This window comes from Astatotilapia calliptera, chromosome 18, assembly GCF_964374335.1.
Source record: "Astatotilapia calliptera chromosome 18, fAstCal68.1, whole genome shotgun sequence".
Classification (NCBI taxonomy): domain Eukaryota; kingdom Metazoa; phylum Chordata; class Actinopteri; order Cichliformes; family Cichlidae; genus Astatotilapia; species Astatotilapia calliptera.
This window is the reverse complement of record NC_137439.1, coordinates 18,866,790-18,886,529: the sequence shown is the minus strand read 5'-3', so window position 1 is coordinate 18,886,529 and position 19,740 is coordinate 18,866,790. Positions and strand designations below refer to the sequence as shown.

Sequence of the window (19,740 nt, the reverse complement as noted above, 5' to 3'; positions counted from 1 at the left end):
CAAAGTAGTGGAATTAAAGCGGTTGACCCAAGAGCTTTTAATTTAATCATAAAATACACAAACTCAATTAAGTAGCTTAGTAGCCGAAAGTGTTCAGAGTCAGTAAACGTTCATCATTATTAACTTTTAAGAGCTCTCGTTTTGGGATTTGGGATGGTTGAAAGCTTTCTGTACGTGTTACTTTACTTTGTGGAAATTTTGGGTATTTAACCTCAATTTGTGCTCTGAGTGGGCATCATCATCAGCACTGTTGCCTCACATTAAGAATTTGCTGGTTTCGAATCGACCATGTGGTCGGGGTCTTTCTGTGTGGAGTTTGCAGGATCTGTGTGGGTACTCTGACCTCCTCACACAGGTTGATGATTCTCATTTGCCCATACGTGTGAATATGACTGTGAAAGGATAACTGTCTCTGTGTCAGCCCTGCGACAAACTGGTGACCCGTCCAACGTGTACCCCGCCTCCCGCCCAATAGCAGCAGGGATATGCTCCAGTCCCCCCACCCCACCCCGTGACCCTGAAGTAGATAACAGGAAGAAAATAGATGGATTTTACTCTGATGATTCATGTGTTTGTCTATATGTGTATTTTACATCTACATTTTGCACATGTTAACATGGGCACTTTCTTTTTTCTTTTCATAAAATCACATGGCATCTACCAGCTTGCAGCTGTGACGAAAGAACTACAGCTGGATGTGAAATGGGGTCTGGATGGTGTATCTGCAAGCCACAGTTTGCTGGAGAAAACTGCGATCGCTGTGCTGATGGACACTATTACTACCCAGACTGCTTTCGTAAGTTTAGTTTTGCTCTCACATGCCAAGTTAGATGTGAGAGCAATCATGCATTTAGCACAAATGTGCTAAATGCATGATTTTGGCAAACAACAAAAAGGTACAGTTAGTCTTTCCTGTACCTCATTTGAATCTTGACTTGAAGGGAAGACTTTGCTTTGTCATAGAAGGGTGCAACTATTCATGGTCAGTTTACCTGAACCCAGTCGTTAACAGCTGGAATCATGATTCAACATTGTTTTACTCTCAGATTTCTCCCTGAACAAACACATTTGTCCAAAGCCTTTTGACAGAAATACATCTTGCAGGAGTACACTTGTAAAGTTATTTCATGCTTTGCGTAAGCCTTACAGGTAGTGGACACATAAAAAAACTTCCCCATCTAATCTCATTGATCTGATCTGCCAGCAGATTCAGGAGTCTGCTATGACTGGAGATAAGCTGCTCGATGTTTCATTTTACATTTCTTTCTTTAAGGCGCTAAAGCCATTCCTACAGTAATATTGATCTTTTTCTCTGTCTTTGATTGATAAACCTGCTTAAAACCGGCTTCTGTTGAATTTCCTACAGCACTCGATTTCTCTATTCACACATCTATTTTCAATCAATTTAAAGTTATTCATATTTAATTGAAAATTAGCCAGTGTGACAACAGAGAAATCCAAAGACTCACATCATTTTTGTCTTATCATCTAATGTTGATTGTCGATATCATTGACAGTCCTTACACAAACACAGCAACACAGGTTTGTAGTCTCAAGATGTGTTTTGCTAACACAGAATTTTTAAACATTTGGTCCTTATCATCAGCATGTTAGCACTGCCAAACTAGACTAAACATGTTGACTCGGTCATGAGAGAATTATTTGGGTTTGAAGAGGCGCTTGCTTGGTGTTTTCTGTCACGGCACGAAATGTTTGCAGCTTGTTGGATTTTGAACTGAAGATGTGTAACTTGTACACATAAAATCTGACAACTGTGTAACTGCAGCACCAGCTGAAACATTAACTGCACATCGTCTGCAAACGCTTGAGGTTCGTGTCTGAGTAAGTAAGTAAGTCTGAGTAAACAATACCTAAAATAGTTGAGCGGTTTTACAAGACAAAGGAGCCTATGTCATTCTTTGGTCTGTCCAAAGGTAACAAAGTCTGCCTACCAGTTCCTTTAAAGCTCAGTACTAAATAGGTTACAGTGTGCTTTTTTAAATGCATACACATCGTGTACTTGTAAGAATGGATGTGACAGTGGTGATGTGCTGAACTGTTCAGGCCTTATTACTCCTCCCAAGCAAAGTCGGTGCTTAATCCTTTATAAAATGATGAAAAGTTGTTTTTAGACTTTGTGCAAATCCAGGCTTGTTGTTTCCCCCCTGCGTACAGTTTACATTAAGCTGAGCTGCCTAACCACTGACTTTACTATTCAAATGCAAACATTGCTTAGATCCTCTCGTCTATCTCTTGGCAAGAAAGTGAATAACTTCAAAACGCGGGCGTGGGGGATGTTTGTTTTTATATGAGTAGCTTTCAATTACTGCACCAAGAGAAACCCCCCCCCCCTCCCCCGCACCAATAAGTAATGTTGACACTGAGGTTTTACTTCATTACATTTTCCAGTCACTGGAGGTCTTAATTTTGTTCCTCTCTTTTGCAATCAGGATATCCAGTGTACCCAGTGACCACCAAATCTCCTGCAGGTCCCATTGTGGGTAAGATCAGTAAACAGACTTTTCCAATATGTCATATCAGACTTAGGCATTTTTAAACATCTGCTTAAAATGCTGTTATTACATCCTCCTTATTTTCTCCTTCTATAGGTCCCACTGTTTGCCCTCCAGGCTATTTTGGCGTGCCCAGCTGTCAGCGTGAGTGTGGTTAGACCTGATGTGAAGTGTCTTCATGGCAGTGCTTTTATACTCATTGCAACTTGATTGAAAACGTTACTGAAACTTGTAGTGATGGGTCGTTCGCGAACGAAATGGCTCTTAGAGCCGACTCTTTGAAGTGAACGACGCGAGCCGACCCCTTATTGGGAGCCATGAGGGTTTTTTTTTTCTTTTTCTCACCCTCTCTCTCGCCCTTTTTTCCGCTAAACTCCGCACGCGCGGCCTGTACTTTGCGCTGGCCAGAGGGGGGAGGGGCGTTAGTTACACTCGCAGTAGCACAGGAACAGAGCCAGAGAGAAGGGACAAGGGACAAGAACGTCACATTAGAAAGGTATAGTAATCATCCACTATTTTCAGTTGCAGATGATAAAGGATTCAGAAATCATGCAGGCCCATATGACAGAGAATGTGCATCTTCTTTTTGTTTTAATATTTTAATTTATATTTAATTGTGTTGTGGTTTGCAGTGTTTTGTGTTGTTTTACGTTAAATTTGTTTAAAAGAAAAAAGCTGAAAATTTAAATAGTTAAAAGTTTAAAATGTAAATAGTTGTTTTTTGTATTATATGATTTATTTATTACATTTTATGTGGAGTGAATAAATAAAGTATATTTATGGTGGCCCTTAGAGACAAAGCACGTACAAACTCCAAAACACGTACAAACTCAGAAGCACGTACAAAAGACAACAGAAGTGCTCCAGGATGCTAGGGCGCAGTGTTGAGCTTTTGTTACCTAGTGGCTACACAAGCCAGGAAGTATCAACAACCGGATTTGGTGTGTGGTAGTAACAGGTAAATGAACTTTTTTTTTAAATTATTTGAATAAATATGAGTGCTTGTCTATAAATACACAAACAATACACACATGCTTTCAATTGTGTAATTTAAGTGATCTGGGTAGCTCTGTTTTGGAAGTTCAGTTAAAGCTAGAAATGTGTTTTGGAGTTTGTATATGCTTTAGAGTTTGTACGTGCTTTGTCTCTAGGGGCCATATATAAACATATAAATAAAACCACTTTTTTTACATTAGTAATTCCTTTTCTGCATAATTTTATATTATTGTTAATGATAAATTAATTAAAGCAACAAAACAACCTGAAGAGCCGTTTCGAAGCCGAAAGAGCCGGCTCTTTTTAGTGAGCCGAGCCGAAAGAGCCGGATCTCTAAAAAGAGCCGGAAATCCCATCACTAGAAACTTGGCCTTTTACAAAGGTCTTTTATAGGGTACCCTTTTTAAAAAATTCCAGACTTACTTTACTTAGAGGCTTTCAAAAGAGCTTTAGCGGTCTGTACGTGGTGCCACTGAGTCAGACTCTGTTTTGTCTTGATTTAAACTTAAGAACACGTGTTAGAGGTCAGTCAAGTTGAAGGCTAAATTTGTAGCCCATGTGTAACCTGGCATTTATTGTGTTTAGCTGGTCAAAATACTGGTATAATACATCCAGATAGCATGCAGTTGTTCAGAATAACAGTTCAGTGGTCTTACATTTTCTCATCCATCAATGGGACTTTATGTTCAAATAGTCTCATGATAGCAGTGGCCATTTGGGGCTATTTAGTGGAAACTAATATTATTTATAAGTTTCCTTCAAGCTGGGAAATCCATTATCAGTAATATGGCATTGCTATTAAAGTGAAAACCATCAGTTCTTGATTCTTTTCCTCCCACTCAATTCAGCTGTCAGAGAACGTATGCTAACACTGACTTACCTCTAACGTGTAGGCTCAAGAGCCTGTCTTTCAATCAACAGCCTTTGAAAAGCTGGCTTCATGCTTGGGAGCTGCTTAGAGGCAAAGAAAACTATGGTAGTCTCTTGGGTGGCTGTGCCAAGCCTATTCGGGAACCACTACCGGGCGGGGCCTGGCAGGGGGTGGGGTGGGCACCAGCATAGCTGTGCCACTGTGTGCCACACTATGAGAATAGTTCAACTGAAGGAAGTATTTGTCAGTCTTTTTTTTTTTTTTTTGGAGTTCCACTAAAGGAAGAGCTCAGCCTCAATTATAAGCAAACCTTAATGTTCCACTAGGAATACACATTTGAATTTCTGTTAAGATTTAATTTGTTTGCTGTTATTGTTAAATTAAATGCTTCCACTGTGTTTTGTGCGCAGCATGTATTTGTGACTACAGAGGGACTCTGGGTGGGATATGCGATGCTTTAGGCCGCTGCCTGTGCCAGCAGAGCGTGGAGGGCGAGCGCTGCGACCGCTGTCGACCTGGATACCACTCCTTCCCAAACTGCCGGGGTGAGAGAGACGTGCATGCCAACATAGAATTTGAACCCCGCAGACTGTAAAGAAACACAAAGTCATCAGTGTTACTGGTTAATGATTAGGAAACCGGAGTTTTATTTTAAAAGAAGTGGCCACAAGTGGTTATTATGTGGAACAGGAACAAAGGCAGCAAATCAGCGCTGTAAATGTTAATAGGTGTGACTGGAGTGACTTAATTACACAGCAGGGATTAGTTTGTCCAGCAATCTTTTGCTTTGTCAATACAGAGAGAAACTTCACTCTCTCCACGAGAGAGCTTATAGTATTATCAGATGGAAGTACACTTACATATTTGGCCTTTTTTAAGTCTTAGCTCAAGGTTTTTGACACTTGACCCTTAAAGCTTTAAATGGACCCTCCAGACAATCTGATTTCAGTAACAATTATCAAAGTACATGTGGAAAAATGCGTGTGTATTATGTGTGTTTTAGTTGATGTTTACAGATTTTTTGCATGTAAAGATTACTTATTCGGACAGATTTTTTTATAATGAGGTCTTTTCTGGGTAAATGTTTATACAGAGCTATAAAAATAGAATAAATTTTTGCTTTATTATTTTATTTCTTCAGCATGTCTCTGTGATGGGGCCGGCGTGGCCGACAGCGTGTGCGGTCCAAATGGTCAGTGTATTTGTCTCTCCAATTATGGGGGACGGGAGTGTGATGAATGTGCGCCAGGCTACTATGGATATCCTGACTGTGCTGGTAAGTAGGATTTGTCCCTCTATGTCTATCAGTATAACTACAGTAGATAAACCACTTGTGTACTTTTGACCTCTGCTGATGAGAAAGCTGCTGGGAAAAAAAATGTAGCTTCTGGTTTGGTTGGATTTATGGTGGCCTCTTCTCATGACTTTGAAGGAGAAATCCTCCCACGGCATCCACAAAAATCCCACTCTGCCCCCTCAATTGATTTTTTTAATGCAATTTGCATGACACGATGTTTCGCAGAGAGATGAAATATGTGATATTTATAGACCTCTTCCTTGTATGGACTCATATTCCCAAGAATAGACAACTGGGAATCACTTAAGACAATCTGATTCTTAAAATAAACAAGCTCATCCCAAGAGTTTCAATTCCTGTTCTTTTCTTATGAGATTCACTTATCCCTAAGGACAATGGCTGGGGCTCTGGAGGTAGAGCATCATCTACTCATCTGAATTGTTGATGGTTTGATCCCTGTCTCACCCAGTCTGAACCACATGTTACTCTTTGATGCATTCGTCTGCATGTGAATAGTAGACACAAAGCACATACATGTGGAAAACAGTGCTTGTGTGGAGGGGTGAATGAGACATGTTACGGAAAAAGGGCTGTATAAGAACCAGACAACTTACCATAATAATGCTTAGAGTTCTTATGTCTGCTTGTGTAACTGTCCCCAGCCTGCCGGTGTTCACAGGAAGGCTCATATGACGCAACTTGCGACCCGTTATCGGGTCAGTGCCTCTGCCTTCCAGGTGTGGTGGGTCAACTGTGTGATCGTTGCGCCTCTGGTGTGAGATTCCCTCAGTGCTCGGGTAAACACTTGAAATCATCAAACTCATAAAAGTAGTCATTTTTATGGACAGCGGGTAGATGTGTTATTTAGGTCATTATTGTTTGCTGTTGCTGTGGTTATTGTTGAAGCTCAGTAATATTACCTTTTCCTTTTTCATTTTGTCCTTCCAGCCTCCATCAGTGTGTGTAACACAGCAGGAACTGAAGCGTCTGATCCTCGAACGGTGAGCCGCTCTCTGTTAAGTTGCATTTTTCTGTGCATCGTGGCCCTATCTGGAACAAGCTTTTATTTTCCTTGCTGATAGAAGTGGTCACAGTATAAATCCAGTGATGGGTGTGGGTTTGCATTGACTAACAGCCCTACAACTGATAACACAACTCCACGTCATCCTGCGCGGTTTCACAAGGAAGTGTTTTTCTGGTGAAAACCAAAGGAAATTAAAAAAGGAAAAGAGGCTTCCTTCCATTATAAAGGGGAAAAACAACACGTAGTATTTATTTAGGCATCTATTGAAGTATTTCTGAGAGTCACCTTTCAGTTTGGAGCATAATGCACACTTAGAAGAAAGAAAGAAATGCTGCCAAGTTTCAGTGTAAAGAAACATCTTTATAGAAAATGCAGGCACTTGCAGTTGATTTTATCGCTCTGATTTTAAACAAATATAAGGCTTTCAACAGTAGCTACCAGTCTCAACAATTCTCAGACTCCTTATCTGTTGTTTCAGGGCTCTTGCCGCTGCCTAGCAAATGTAGAGGGAACCCTGTGTGACAGGTGTAAACCTCTATACTGGAATCTAGCTGTAGACAATCCCCGTGGCTGTATCGGTAAGTAAAAAGGAATTTGAATAATAAAGGAAAAAAGGGGGAAACATGACAGAAAAATGCTTATTTGGCATCCATAGAGGCAAAAATGTCCTAATTCTGACCATATATTTCTCAAGGCTTTTAAATTGCCAGGAACAATCTGACAAGGTACTGATATGAGCTTTGTCCCATCTTATACGTCAACGTACCTCTATCAACAAGGCTGGTTCTGCCTTTGAAGAATAACACATTATACAGGCAAATCCCTGCTGCCTGCTTCCACTGTGAGATTTCCTCCTGAGATTGCATAAAAAAGTATCCAGTGACACATTAAAAATAGAACGTCTGAACATCTACTTTTATAACCTCTACAAAAGCTGCTCCTGCTTTATTCAATTGAAACTTTTTAATATAGTGGAAACTAAGGAGAACAGCTCCTGGCTTTGTTCACATATGTCTGTTGTTACTGCTCTGCTCTCTTGCAAAACTGTTATCGCTACCACGTTCCCTCAATGCTCAAGAAGGAGTGGGGTGGGGTGTTTTTAATATCCCAAGAATGCATCTGGTTGACTGTGGCTGGACATTGAGGGAAAAGTTTTCTTTTTTTCCCCACTCGGCTGAACGCAAGCTGCAGCCTGAAAAGCTCCTTTGGACCTTTGATGTGCAAATCTCTGAAGGCTGGAGGGTTTTACAATGTTGTGTTTCACCCGTGAATTTTGCAAAAACCTGCAATCAGTGTCTATTCACTGTAGAGCCCCCCACCCCCTCTCCCATTTACATTTTCATAACCTCACCCATTTTTGTCTCTCATACCAGAGTGTCATTGTGACCTGAAAGGGACTCTGAGTGGTGTTGGAGAGTGTGAACAGGTGAGTGTTTTCATGTGGTCGTGTTAATGTCAGCAGTTTGAATAGCCGCACATTTGCAGCATTAATCATCTCTTGATGGTCTTCTTGCACAGAAAAGTGGACAGTGTCACTGTAAGCCTAATACATGCGGGCATGCGTGTGACTCCTGCAAAGATGGATACTTCCTGCTGCAGAAAAAGAATTATTACGGGTGTCAAGGTGAGAATGTGTTTCTTTGCTGAACTTCCAACCTTGGTTCTTGCTTACATGTGCTGTATTATTAAAGGCTACACAGTTAAGAAAGAAAATAGCAACCAAGCATACTTCCTTTTTCGCTGTTTTTACCAATGACTTTAAATATTTAGCGAGCCAACCTCAGTGCAACACTGACTATTGTTAGAAATTATTGCGTTGACTGAAAAACAGGTGCCTTAGTGCTGTTTTAAGCTTTTATCTTAACCAGCCAAAAGACTGGTCAGCAACAGCATAATCGATAAGAATTGCTACTCCTGCCACAGTAGTGGGCAGCATTCAGCTAAACTTACAAACAGTGATGACCTAGTGGCTCTTCACTCAAATTTTTAAATTCATATTTGTTATTTCTTGGGGGCTTTTTCGCTTTTACAGGAATCCCTTGTTGTCCTGCAGTATTGGTTAGATTTTCGTGAAATTAGACTAAGTTACGTTGATGTGACTGTCTTTTAATCTCCTTGACCTCTTAGTGGACTTTAATTCTCATTTCACTAACTGGGCCCATGTCCTCATTTTAGGTTTGACAGCGTTTTAGTAGGTAAAAGTGAATGCTTTGACATGAATTGAGCTGCGGTTTGAAGAAAGCCTCGAAGGGGACTGGCGACGGCTCCCGGGCCTGGCAGATCCCCATGTAGTAAATAGAAGTGAAGAAGCTGAAGAATGGAGAACAAGGAGGGAGGGAGGGTGGGGCACGTAAATGAGAATGATCAGCTTGCAGAACTGGGGGAACCTATATAGATGACAGCCGGAAGGAGCGTGTTTGGCGTGGTCCTGCTCCTGAAATTCCGATACATATTTGCACAATGCACTAATTCTACTTGCTTATTTGCTTGACAAAACTTTTAATAAAACCTCTGTTGAACATAAACAAGGTTGTTAAGTTTCTCTGTTAAGCCTGAAACTTTGCATTGGATACATTTAAACATTAAATGTTATTGTCCCTTAGTAATAAGAACAACCACTTTATTAGTATATAAGTACTAATGCATAGTACAGTACAGATCTCCTCTGAAGTTTAGGGACACCAAGACATTTCAATCATCAAAGCTTTTTTTTTATCTTTCATTGTTGAAAACAATACTGAATGCAGATTAATGATCTTTGATGAAAGTTTCTAAAGGTTAAAATGCACAAATCATCCTTTCTTATGGCTTAACGTGTTAAATATATATTATAATAAAAATAAACGGCAAAGTGCACAGAATATTTTTTATAGGTGAGGTCTGAAAGGTCATGCTTAGTGCAGCTTATTAGGAGTGCAGTGACCTAACCCTGATGCCGTCCTTGTGGTTTCTGCTCAGGCGTCCCTTATTTTCATCTTGGGAGGCCCCAAGGTCTGTCAGGGATCTTCTATCTAAGGAAGATAACAGAGGACCTTCTTTTTCTTATGTAAACCAAAGAATATTACAAAAGTATAAATTCTCCCTGTTGAAAAACAGCCTTCAGAAATGTGTGATAGTGCATCCAGTGAGGGCTTGTGGTCGTCTTTGTCCTTCTTGATGCCAGGATGTAGTAAACATTACTGCTTTGACACCTACGTCTCCTAAAGAAGTATTTCTGTGAAAAGATAGTCTCACGAGGATTTCAAGAACATGCGCAAAATAAAAAATGTTTTTTCAAAAGACAACCAAATGCTGACATATTTAAATAGGGTACTTTCTGTAACGCCGGTGATAAATCTTGGCATCTGGTTGAGTGTAAATATTTTCATATTCAGAAGGACAGTTGCATAATATGTGCCCCAAAACAACTCCAACGTATGGTCAGAGAAGAAGCACTGATTTTCAGTGTAATATCACATAAAGGAACATGTTTGATGTAGAAAATGATTGTTTTTTTTCTATTCCCTCAAAAGGTTGCCAATGCGATATAGGTGGTGCCATTGGCATGGCATGCAATGACATATCGGGACAGTGCCAGTGTCGGAGGAATATCATTGGCCATAAATGCACCGAGTAAGACATGGCAGATTTTAATGTCATTAAATTGGGATGAAAATGGTTCTTTTTAACATATTTGCAGCATTTAATCAAACGATTTAACTTTTTTTTTTTTTTTTTTTTACCAGGCCAGCACCTGGCTACTACTTTCCCACTCTGCACCAGCTGAAGTTTGAGGTGGAGGATGGTACCTCACCAAATTCCAGACCAGTACGCTTTGGTTATAGCTCCCAGGAGTTCCCAGACTTCAGCTGGAGAGGTTACGCTGTGATGTCCCCCGCACAGGTTCGTCCATTCAAACTTGTGCATTAATGTATCGGATGCTTTAATGCCATTGTTGTATAAATTACATGAGACTAGTAGTGTCTGCCACTTTTGTATTATCACAATTTTCCTTTTCCAGTCTTCTCTGTTACCACTGTGATTCTTTTGCTTTTGCCACAGCACAAATAATCTTCACCTGAGTGCACAGCCTTTTGTAATTTCAGTGCTGATACACAATTGAGGACATCAGCTCTCTTAGCACTAACACTCTCTCTCTTCAGCCAGAGGTGATCTTAATGCTCACTGTTGGCTTTTCTGGACCTTTCCATATTCTAATGCACTACGCCACCCCCCGACATAAGGGGAGAGCACAAGTGCGAGCTTGGATCTTGGTGGTGGATGAAACTGGCTATCAGTCTTGCTGTGACTGTAAGTGAAGGGTCTGCTTTGCTCCTCCTGTTATGCTTTCTTCACCTTGCTTGCTGCCTGTTGATTAATACTCTCTCATTGCCTGACTTCTCATCCACCTAACTTCAGTTTTAACTTTTGCTTTTCTTTAACGTTGTTCCTTCGTCATCTACTCAAACCCCTACCCTCGCAGTCAGCTGTGTGTGTTGTTGTCCTCCCCGCAGACTGAAGTCAGAGTAACAGTGCATGTTGAGGCGAAAGATGGGAGGCAGCATTTGTTCCGTGTTGTTCTGCGGTTCAGTAACCCCAGCAGCACCCGTGTGATTGCTAGCATCAAGGCGACCAATAGCAGAGGCACTCCAGGTAAGGCTGCCTCTGAAATGGAAGCATCTCCCATATTTCACCATTAAAATGTCAACTCTAACCCGTCATGCATTCTAAATCCAGGCGTGCTGTCTTGATTTGGAAAATGTCTGTTTGCCAGTGTCTGACATTAAAGCCATCTGTGCTCGGTGCTCTGCAGGGTCAGAACAGAGTAAAGAAGTAATATTTCCCGTTAGTCCGTCCCCATCCTTCCTCACTGTGCCTGGAGACGGCTTTGCTGAGCCCTTTGAATTGATTCCTGGGACATGGATCATGCACATAAGAGCAGAAGGAGTTCTCCTGGTAAGTTTATAAAGAAATCACTGATGTATAGATGTCATTTTAAAAGTGGAAAATTACTGGTCATGTGGTGTTTTGCAAGTTTAAAAAAACAATATATATATGTATTGTCACTCTGTGTCATTGCCTTTATCAGGACTACTTAGTGTTACTACCCCAGGATTACTATGAAGCGCCTCTCCTGCAGGAAAAGATCACTCAGCCATGCACATATTTACCCACCGCAAACAAGCATGAAAAGTAAATTTCATTCTCCACTATTTTTCTCATCTTTCTTGTTGTTGGTAGATTGTTAACGTTTTTCTTTTTGCGTGTGTGCGTGTCTCAGCTGTCTGTTGTATAAGCACATAGCCCTGGATGGCTTCAGCTCCGCACTGGGCTCACAGGGAAAATTCACAACCCGGCGTGGGCGCAAGAGGAGACAGGCTCGTGTGCGGCGCCTCACCCCTGATCACCCTGAAATGGCTGCTCTCAATGGGAGACAGGTTCAGTATTTTAAAGATGAATGTTAGTGTAAAAATTGCGTGTGCGGTGTAAAAACGGTTAAGCTATTAAAAGAAAAAAACAGGTTCCCTTTATCTGCGCTAAAGTCCGGAATAAAACCGCGAGACTGCAGTTCAGTTTATAGACTGGATCTTACTTCCCAATGATAATCAATCAATCTTATATATTGATGTTTGATTTATTCTTCTTGCGGTTTATGTTTTTCAGTTTTATTATCCTAAAATGCCTGAATGTCTCCCTTAAATAAATGTTCTGTCTCCTCTAGTCTCAGCTGCAGCTCAGCCTGCCTGTACCTGATTCTGGGCCATACATGCTTATTCTGGAGTATGCCAGCGAGGTGGACACTGTCCAAAATGTCAACATACTCATCAGTGGACAATCAGTTGACCCGGTTATGGGCAGGGCTAATATTTACAGCTGTGCCTTCAGGTGAATCCCACACTTGATGCTTTGATAACATTACTTGTAGTAATATTGATTTGATTTAGGTCTTTATTAACTGAATACTTATCAATATCCGAGGGATAGAAGCTTAAATAATATGTGCACGTTTCATGTACGTGTTGTTGTGTTTCCTAACCCGTGCAGCAATCTGTGTCGAAGTGTGGCGGTGGACAACAGAAACCAAGTAGCAGTGTTTCAGCTAAGTCACAGGACTGAAGTCCTCTTGCAGACCTCCACAGCATCATTCCTTCTGGTAAGTGAAAAGTTTGCCCAAAAGATGCGTCACAGCTTCATATCGAGGCAGCAACATGGAGCTTTAAAGACATCTTTTTCTCTGTGTAGTATAAAGTGTACGCGGTTCCTGCAGATGAGTTCTCCATTGAGTATGTAGACCCTAAAGTCCTGTGCGTCTCCACTCACGGTCGCTTCACCGAAGACACGTAAGTCTTGAACGGACACAGCTGTTTTCCAGGTGTGATTGTATGCATTCCCTGAGGTTGGCAAGCTCACTTACCTCAGGCTGAACTTACAGTCTAACTCAGTCTTCTCTCATACTAAATCGTCTCTGAATGTAATGAGCGGGTTGGATGTTACCGCTTTTCCAGCTGTCAGTGTCGAGCTCTGTTATTTGCTGTGCACGTCACCTTGAGCAGAGAACAGGAAATCTACTCAGAAGGGAAAAATAAGCCAACAAACAAATACTTAGAATTGACTTGTTGCAGTTGTTGTACTTCAGCGTAAAAATGCCCACAAATTTAAAACAATGAACGCAATAATGTCTTCCGCACTGCTGAGCCTCTAAAATCATTCAGATACTTTATAAACATTGGCCTCTGTATCACGATGAAATTATTTTTTTGTATATTCTTAACAAATAATATGAGAGTGAAAACATGTTGAAGCTGAATTCTTGTTTACTGTGTTTAGCTGGCACTGTGTCCCGAGGCAGTTTGACAAACCCACTTCAGCTTGGATCCTGTATGCAGCCCGCGATGGCCAGCTATTGTCCACACCAGCTGTGGCTCCCCAACAAAGAGAGATTGAGGATTGGAGGCACAGACGACAGTCTGGGGTGATCCCTGTCCGTGAACCTGAGTGTGATGGGATACTACTTAAATTCCCACAGGTATCACTGTGCCCTTCCTCAGCTGGTTGAATTATTTAGCAGCTTTGCCCCCAAAACATTCAGTTTGTGCTGTCCTGCTGTTTTTTTTTTGTTTTTTTTTAAATTTATTTACCAAAAGACACTCATTCAGGTTTTCTCATGTTGTTTTTTTTTTTTCACAGACGGAGATTACTTTCACCCCCAATGTGCCTCTTCCGGGCGGGTATGTGATAATAGTGCATTATCACCAGCCTGAACATATCTCCTTCCCTGTGGAAGTGCGAGTTGACGCGGGCCGTGAATGGAAGGGTGAGTGTTAGAGAGGAATGAAGTCCTTACTGCCTCCCCTTAGATGTTTTTTCTTTACTTTGGCAGTGACTGGGAAATCATTCCCACAGAGGTGTTGATTCCTATTTAAGAGCAGATAAAGTTCCAATGCTCATGAGAAAATGAGCAGAGGCCTTGGATCAGCTCCCCCACATGGCTTTAACAGGGCGATGAGTCACTGTGCGGCGCCCTCCTGTCTTCTCTCTTTACCCATTTAAAATGTCCTTTTCTTGCAGGCATGATAAATGCTTCGTTCTGCCCAGCAGTCTCAGGATGCAGGGAGGTAGTCATCGCTGATGGGCGCATTGCCCTTGACTTTGAGAGAAATCCTTGGCAGCTACCCGTCATCTCTGTGAGGGTGCCACCTAGAAAGACTCTGATTCTGGTCAGTGTTTTGTGTTATGTGTTAAACACCATCGGAACTGAATGAGCGAGAAATATAAAAATACTTGTTTACAGTCTGAAGGCATGCGAAGCCTGTGTTTTGCACTAGTGTTGTTCAGGTTGAGGACTTGGCATCCTGAGGTCCTCTCTCCTCAGTGTTATGCCATATCCCCAACAACAACAATGAAACGGCTGTATTCTACCTGGCAGTGGCTTGTGGGTTTATAAAGGCTAAGCTTCCAGGCTGTATAAGGCAGGGGGCAGGTTGGGCCATGATTGTGTACTGTTCAGTGTGCTTTAATTTTCCTTCTCCATTAAGCTGAAGCAAATAATAAAAAAGCCGAAATAACTTTAAATCCTTTATCACTCTGTATTACTTAAACAAAGATGTAAGGTATATGAGATTGTTTTTGATATGGTTTCTATCTTTTATTTAGGATTATATCATGTTGGTACCTGATAGCGTTTACACCCCAGAGCTCCTCAGAGAGAAACCTCTGGATAAATCTGAAGATTTCATACAGCAGTGCCGAGAAGAAGGGTTCTATATTGAGTAGGTATCCAACAAATAATGACATAAGCATTCAACAATTTGACATGTTTGTTTTTTTTGTGATGATATGTAGCTGATGGTTTTAATATATTGATATTAATATATGGGATATTTCATTACCCATGCTGAGGTAACAGCCTTCAAAACACCAATGTTTTTGGAAATGGTGCCCTCTAGCTGTCATGTTTGAGTATAAAACCACATTTGTATTTAAAAGTAATCTTTGTGTGTGTCACTTTAGCCCAAGAACATCTTCCCAGTTCTGCAGAGACTCGTCCCGCTCTCTTGCTGCAGCATATAACGATGGTGCTCTGCCGTGCGACTGTGACACATCTGGCTCTACAGGAAGCGTCTGTGATGCAGTTGGAGGACAGTGTCCCTGCAGGCCGCATGTGATTGGGCGGCAGTGCACAAAGTGTGCCACTGGATACTTCGGATTTCCCTACTGCAGACGTGAGTCAACATTTACCTTTGATTTGTAGTTCTTTTCTTTTTAAGTCATCATTCACTCCTTGTTACTTACTCTCAAAATACAATTTGCATCTAATTTTGTCCTCATTACGGTCCTCTCTGCGCAGCATGTGATTGTGGCCGCCGACTATGCGACGAAGTGACAGGACGCTGCATCTGCCCTCCTCAGACAGTCAGACCGGCCTGCGATGTGTGTCAGAATCAGACTTTCAGCTACCACCCTTTGCTGGGCTGTGAGAATTGTGAATGCTCCCCAAGCGGCATCGCTGCAAATGCAGGGGCTCAGTGTGACCGCAATACTGGTCAGTGCAGGTGAGCTGAAACCTACACGAAGAGCAAACTGTGCAGGTTACCATATTTGCATTTACCTTGTAAATGGCCAAATAAATCATATTTGAAAGCAACTTTTCCAGCTCTGTTGCTAACTAAGGATAAATGGAAGCTGAGGTTTGTTCTTATGATCTCATGCGATAGTCTTTAAATACTTCATATCATATCATTGACCCCTTAAAGCCTGAAATATGAAATAATTACCAAAAAATTCTAATTAAAAAACAAAATGGAGAGTTTGAGCCAAATGTGTTTAAAAAATAATGTTAATTTCCACATACGATTTTTATTTGCATAGTATTTGCTACATGTACCATTTTTTAAAATTGCTTAAAATGTATTGTGCAATTTATGGAAGTTTTTTTAGGAAGAAACCCCCCCAAAAACCCAACATACTGATGATGTAGAAGTCTCAAAAACTCAAATCAGATATGATACAATATGTGTTAAAGGGTTAACATTTGAGTTATTTTAGCTGCTGTTCTGTCCTAGAATCATTGTTAGGGTTCAGTAGGGATGCATCTATAAACATGTGTTCCTCTGAGCGATGTGAAACAACTTTAGCAATTTTTTAATCCACTTAAGACAGAGGCACACACTGTGTCACTTCATGCCATATTTTCCCCTGTGTCTTTGGACGGTGCCTCCAAAACTCAAAACTTAACAACTAACAAGATCAGGATGAAAACATAACCTAGGCAGAGGTAATATCCAAACTGAAAACTAAAACAAAGTCGAACGGAAAATATCAAACAGGAAAGTGAGTCCATAGCTGAAAATGCTGGAAAAGCCAGGATCATGACAGTTCATCCATCCATGCATCCATCCATCCATGCATCCATCCATCCATCCATCCATGCATCCATCCATCCATCCATCCATGCATCCATCCATCCATCCATCCATCCATCCATCCATCCATCCATCCATCCATCCATCCAATATATTTCAGGAGCACAGCACAATGCTGCTGTGGTTACACAGCACAGGTTTGAATCCACTTGCCAGCTGTGCTCTTTGGGTGTTCCACTTTGCTTCCACAGTCCAGAGACATTAGTTTCAGTTAGTTTAATTGCTGATTCAAAATTAGTTGCAGGTGTAAATGAGTGCTTGGGTGATGTGTCCAGGATGGGATAGCCTCCAGTTTCCCCGCAAACCCTGAATTGGATAAATGGAATAAAAGTGGATAGATATAATTAACTATTTCTTCTTAATTATGTGATTGTGTAGTTTCTCTATTAAACAGCTGTGCTTGTAATGCCTGTCCCTTGTGAGTAACAATCTGTCATGCACTGATTCTTGAGTGGTGACAAAAAAAGACTGGAATCTGACCTGCAGCTTCCAACAGCAGATATGAAGCATGACAGCAACATGATTAATGAGATGTTACGTCTACAGATGCAGCAGTACATTAGGGGAATGTTGGTATGGGCTGATATCATGAGTATGTGACAAAGAGCCTAATTTATTTTTTAATTTTCTTTTTAATTTCTTTACGCAAAATGATCAAAAACAGCACGAGCATCAGCTATAGGCTGTGTAAATTGTTATTTTAAACATTGGTGTCAGCCCTGACTTTCACAGTTCACGGTCCAGTCATGTTGTTTTACACATCTCCTTTTCTGTCAAAAACAGTAACATGAAAAAGCTCTAGGCATTTCAGGTGTTTAGATTCTTATGCAGTGTGATAACATCAGAGAGCATGTTCATGTCCGTAAAAACTCATTGTGCAACAGCATATCTAGTCCAAACATATAGCCAGCAAAACAACAACTATGTACAGCGATGAAAACAACCACGCAAGCTAACAGATAACACATCTCATTCTTGCCTTAAACTCTAAATCAAATCAGAATGTGAACTGTAAGTTTTTAATGATGTTTGAAGCAACTTGCTTGCCAACTACCTTGAATAACTCCATAGATGTTGCTGTGAGAACTGAAAACTATGCAAAGATTATTTTAAAGGTATCCAGACCTTACTGATAGAATATTACAATTACACAGTACTGTTTTCACTCTTATAGAAATGGGGAGCTAGCAGTGTAAAGCAATGCATAAGATGTAAACATACAGTTTTCTTTGCCATACAAGCTGTTCAGAGACCATTTCTGTTTCAAATGTACACTGAAGATCTTTAATTGTGATTATGTCTCTGCATTTTTACACAGTTGTAAGCCGAGGATTGGAGGCCGGAAGTGTGATCGCTGTGCTCCAGGTTATTATCGCTTCCCTGACTGTCTGCCCTGTGACTGTAATCAAGGTGGAGTTACATCTAATGTGTGTGACCCAGACACAGGAAGGTGTCTCTGCAAGGTCAGTTCAATAAATGAAATGTCTTATTTTAGAACTCCCTGTTTCTTAGTGTTCTTTGTCTGACTTTCTCTTTGTCATTGCCGCCACGTTTGCAGAGAAATGTTGCTGGGGTCAGGTGTGATACTTGTCGGGAAAGGTCCTTCTATTTTGACCCCTCAAACCCTCTCGGCTGTACCAGCTGCTTCTGCTTTGGAGTCACTGACCAGTGTCAGAGCTCCAGCAAACGCAGGGGGAAGGTGTGTTGGCTTTTCTTGCTCCTGCATGTCTACGAATGCCTTTAAAAATTTTCTGCCTGCAGCGCCTTTTGGCTGACAGACGTTATGTGGCAAACAATGGGTTTTTTAATAAAAGCTGGTGTTGATCACAAAAGGAACAACTATGGTAAAGCAGATCAAATGCACACCACGCGATGCAGGTTTTACTGTGAACAGGGTGCCTTTATAATAGAGCTTTTCTTGTTAGTGTCTCTAAAGTTACTGGATGAACTCATTGACCCATCCACCCGTGTCTTGCGCAAAGTCCTTTTTGCAAGCTTGTCTTGGAAATGGAGTTATCGACTTTGCTAATCTGGTGTTCTGTTTAAGAAGTCATCAGTGTGCTCCTATTTTACTAATACAGATAATACTCATTTTACTAACATTACCGTCAAAAATGATCTGGAAAACACAGTTATTTTTTTTCTTACGTTTCTCTGTTATTAGTTTGTTGATATGCAGGGCTGGCGTTTGGAGAGTCCCGACAGAGAGGAGGTTACATCTGTGTTGAACAAAGCCAGTAACACGGTGGTGGCAGATATCCAGGAACTTTCTCCCGCAGTTCAAACATTACACTGGGTGGCACCACTGTCCTATCTGGGAAACAGGGTGAGTCAGTGGAGACGTCATGGCGAGGAATGCTGTTTATTGGGAATATGTGCTGCTGTCTAAACAGAGAAACAGATACTGGAGGTCATTTCCACAAAAATGTTTTTTAGTTTTTTTATTCTTGAATAAAACTCTGTTTTATTCAAATCTTCTAATTTTATGATTATTTTTCTGAACTCTTATCATGTCACCCTGTGTCTTTATTTCTTTTAATTATCTTTATTGTACAGCACCTTGGTGAACGGTTGTTGTTTTAAATATGCTATATGAATAAATTTGACTTTGACCTTGACTTTGACTATTGAAAAGTAAACCTATAATTATCAAGATCCATACTAAGAATCTGGCAACCCAGTTGCGTTCATGTTTTAAACTTCTTTAACATGACTGAATATGACAATTCACTGATAATTGTTGTGCATATATACAGTTTTGGAGTAAAGGATCATTGTCGATATTTCAGGTGTGTTCACATTTTTGCATCTTCCAGTTTTTTTTTTTTTACATTTCCACACATGATTTAATTTTAATTATAGTATTATTATATTCTTTTTAGGTATTTCTATACTGTTGTATTGCTGGTTTTGCTAAAGGAACATTTTCTCCACCAATCATCATTGTCAGCTAAGACAGGAAGAAGTGCAGAAAGGCTGTCAGCATACATCAACAAAACTCTAAACAAAAATCTTAAACAATTTAAAAGGAGGAATTAAAAGGCCTATCTGATGATATATGACGATATATGATATCTGAAAAATCACAAGTTTAACCATTTGTTACGGTTGGAAGGAGGACTCAAGCGCAGGACTCC

At 40.7% G+C, this 19,740-nt stretch overlaps 1 protein-coding gene across 1 annotated transcript in view; it reads left to right on the top strand.

The window, feature by feature from the left end:
• Positions 1-19,740, top strand: part of LOC113010073 (laminin subunit alpha-3) — a 60,186-nt gene that overhangs the window by 18,969 nt on the left and 21,477 nt on the right. The window contains exons 10-37 of the mRNA XM_026148902.2: positions 665-796; positions 2,451-2,501; positions 2,610-2,657; positions 4,791-4,925; positions 5,522-5,656; positions 6,340-6,474; positions 6,626-6,678; positions 7,180-7,279; positions 8,075-8,127; positions 8,220-8,325; positions 10,214-10,313; positions 10,427-10,583; positions 11,195-11,333; positions 11,494-11,636; positions 11,770-11,873; positions 11,962-12,118; positions 12,403-12,566; positions 12,726-12,834; positions 12,924-13,021; positions 13,509-13,707; positions 13,869-13,995; positions 14,250-14,398; positions 14,835-14,950; positions 15,192-15,403; positions 15,529-15,733; positions 17,922-18,066; positions 18,162-18,302; positions 18,768-18,929. Coding sequence (XP_026004687.2) covers positions 665-796; positions 2,451-2,501; positions 2,610-2,657; positions 4,791-4,925; positions 5,522-5,656; positions 6,340-6,474; positions 6,626-6,678; positions 7,180-7,279; positions 8,075-8,127; positions 8,220-8,325; positions 10,214-10,313; positions 10,427-10,583; positions 11,195-11,333; positions 11,494-11,636; positions 11,770-11,873; positions 11,962-12,118; positions 12,403-12,566; positions 12,726-12,834; positions 12,924-13,021; positions 13,509-13,707; positions 13,869-13,995; positions 14,250-14,398; positions 14,835-14,950; positions 15,192-15,403; positions 15,529-15,733; positions 17,922-18,066; positions 18,162-18,302; positions 18,768-18,929 — 3,575 coding nt within the window. The remainder of the gene's footprint in view (positions 1-664; positions 797-2,450; positions 2,502-2,609; positions 2,658-4,790; positions 4,926-5,521; positions 5,657-6,339; positions 6,475-6,625; positions 6,679-7,179; positions 7,280-8,074; positions 8,128-8,219; positions 8,326-10,213; positions 10,314-10,426; positions 10,584-11,194; positions 11,334-11,493; positions 11,637-11,769; positions 11,874-11,961; positions 12,119-12,402; positions 12,567-12,725; positions 12,835-12,923; positions 13,022-13,508; positions 13,708-13,868; positions 13,996-14,249; positions 14,399-14,834; positions 14,951-15,191; positions 15,404-15,528; positions 15,734-17,921; positions 18,067-18,161; positions 18,303-18,767; positions 18,930-19,740) is intronic.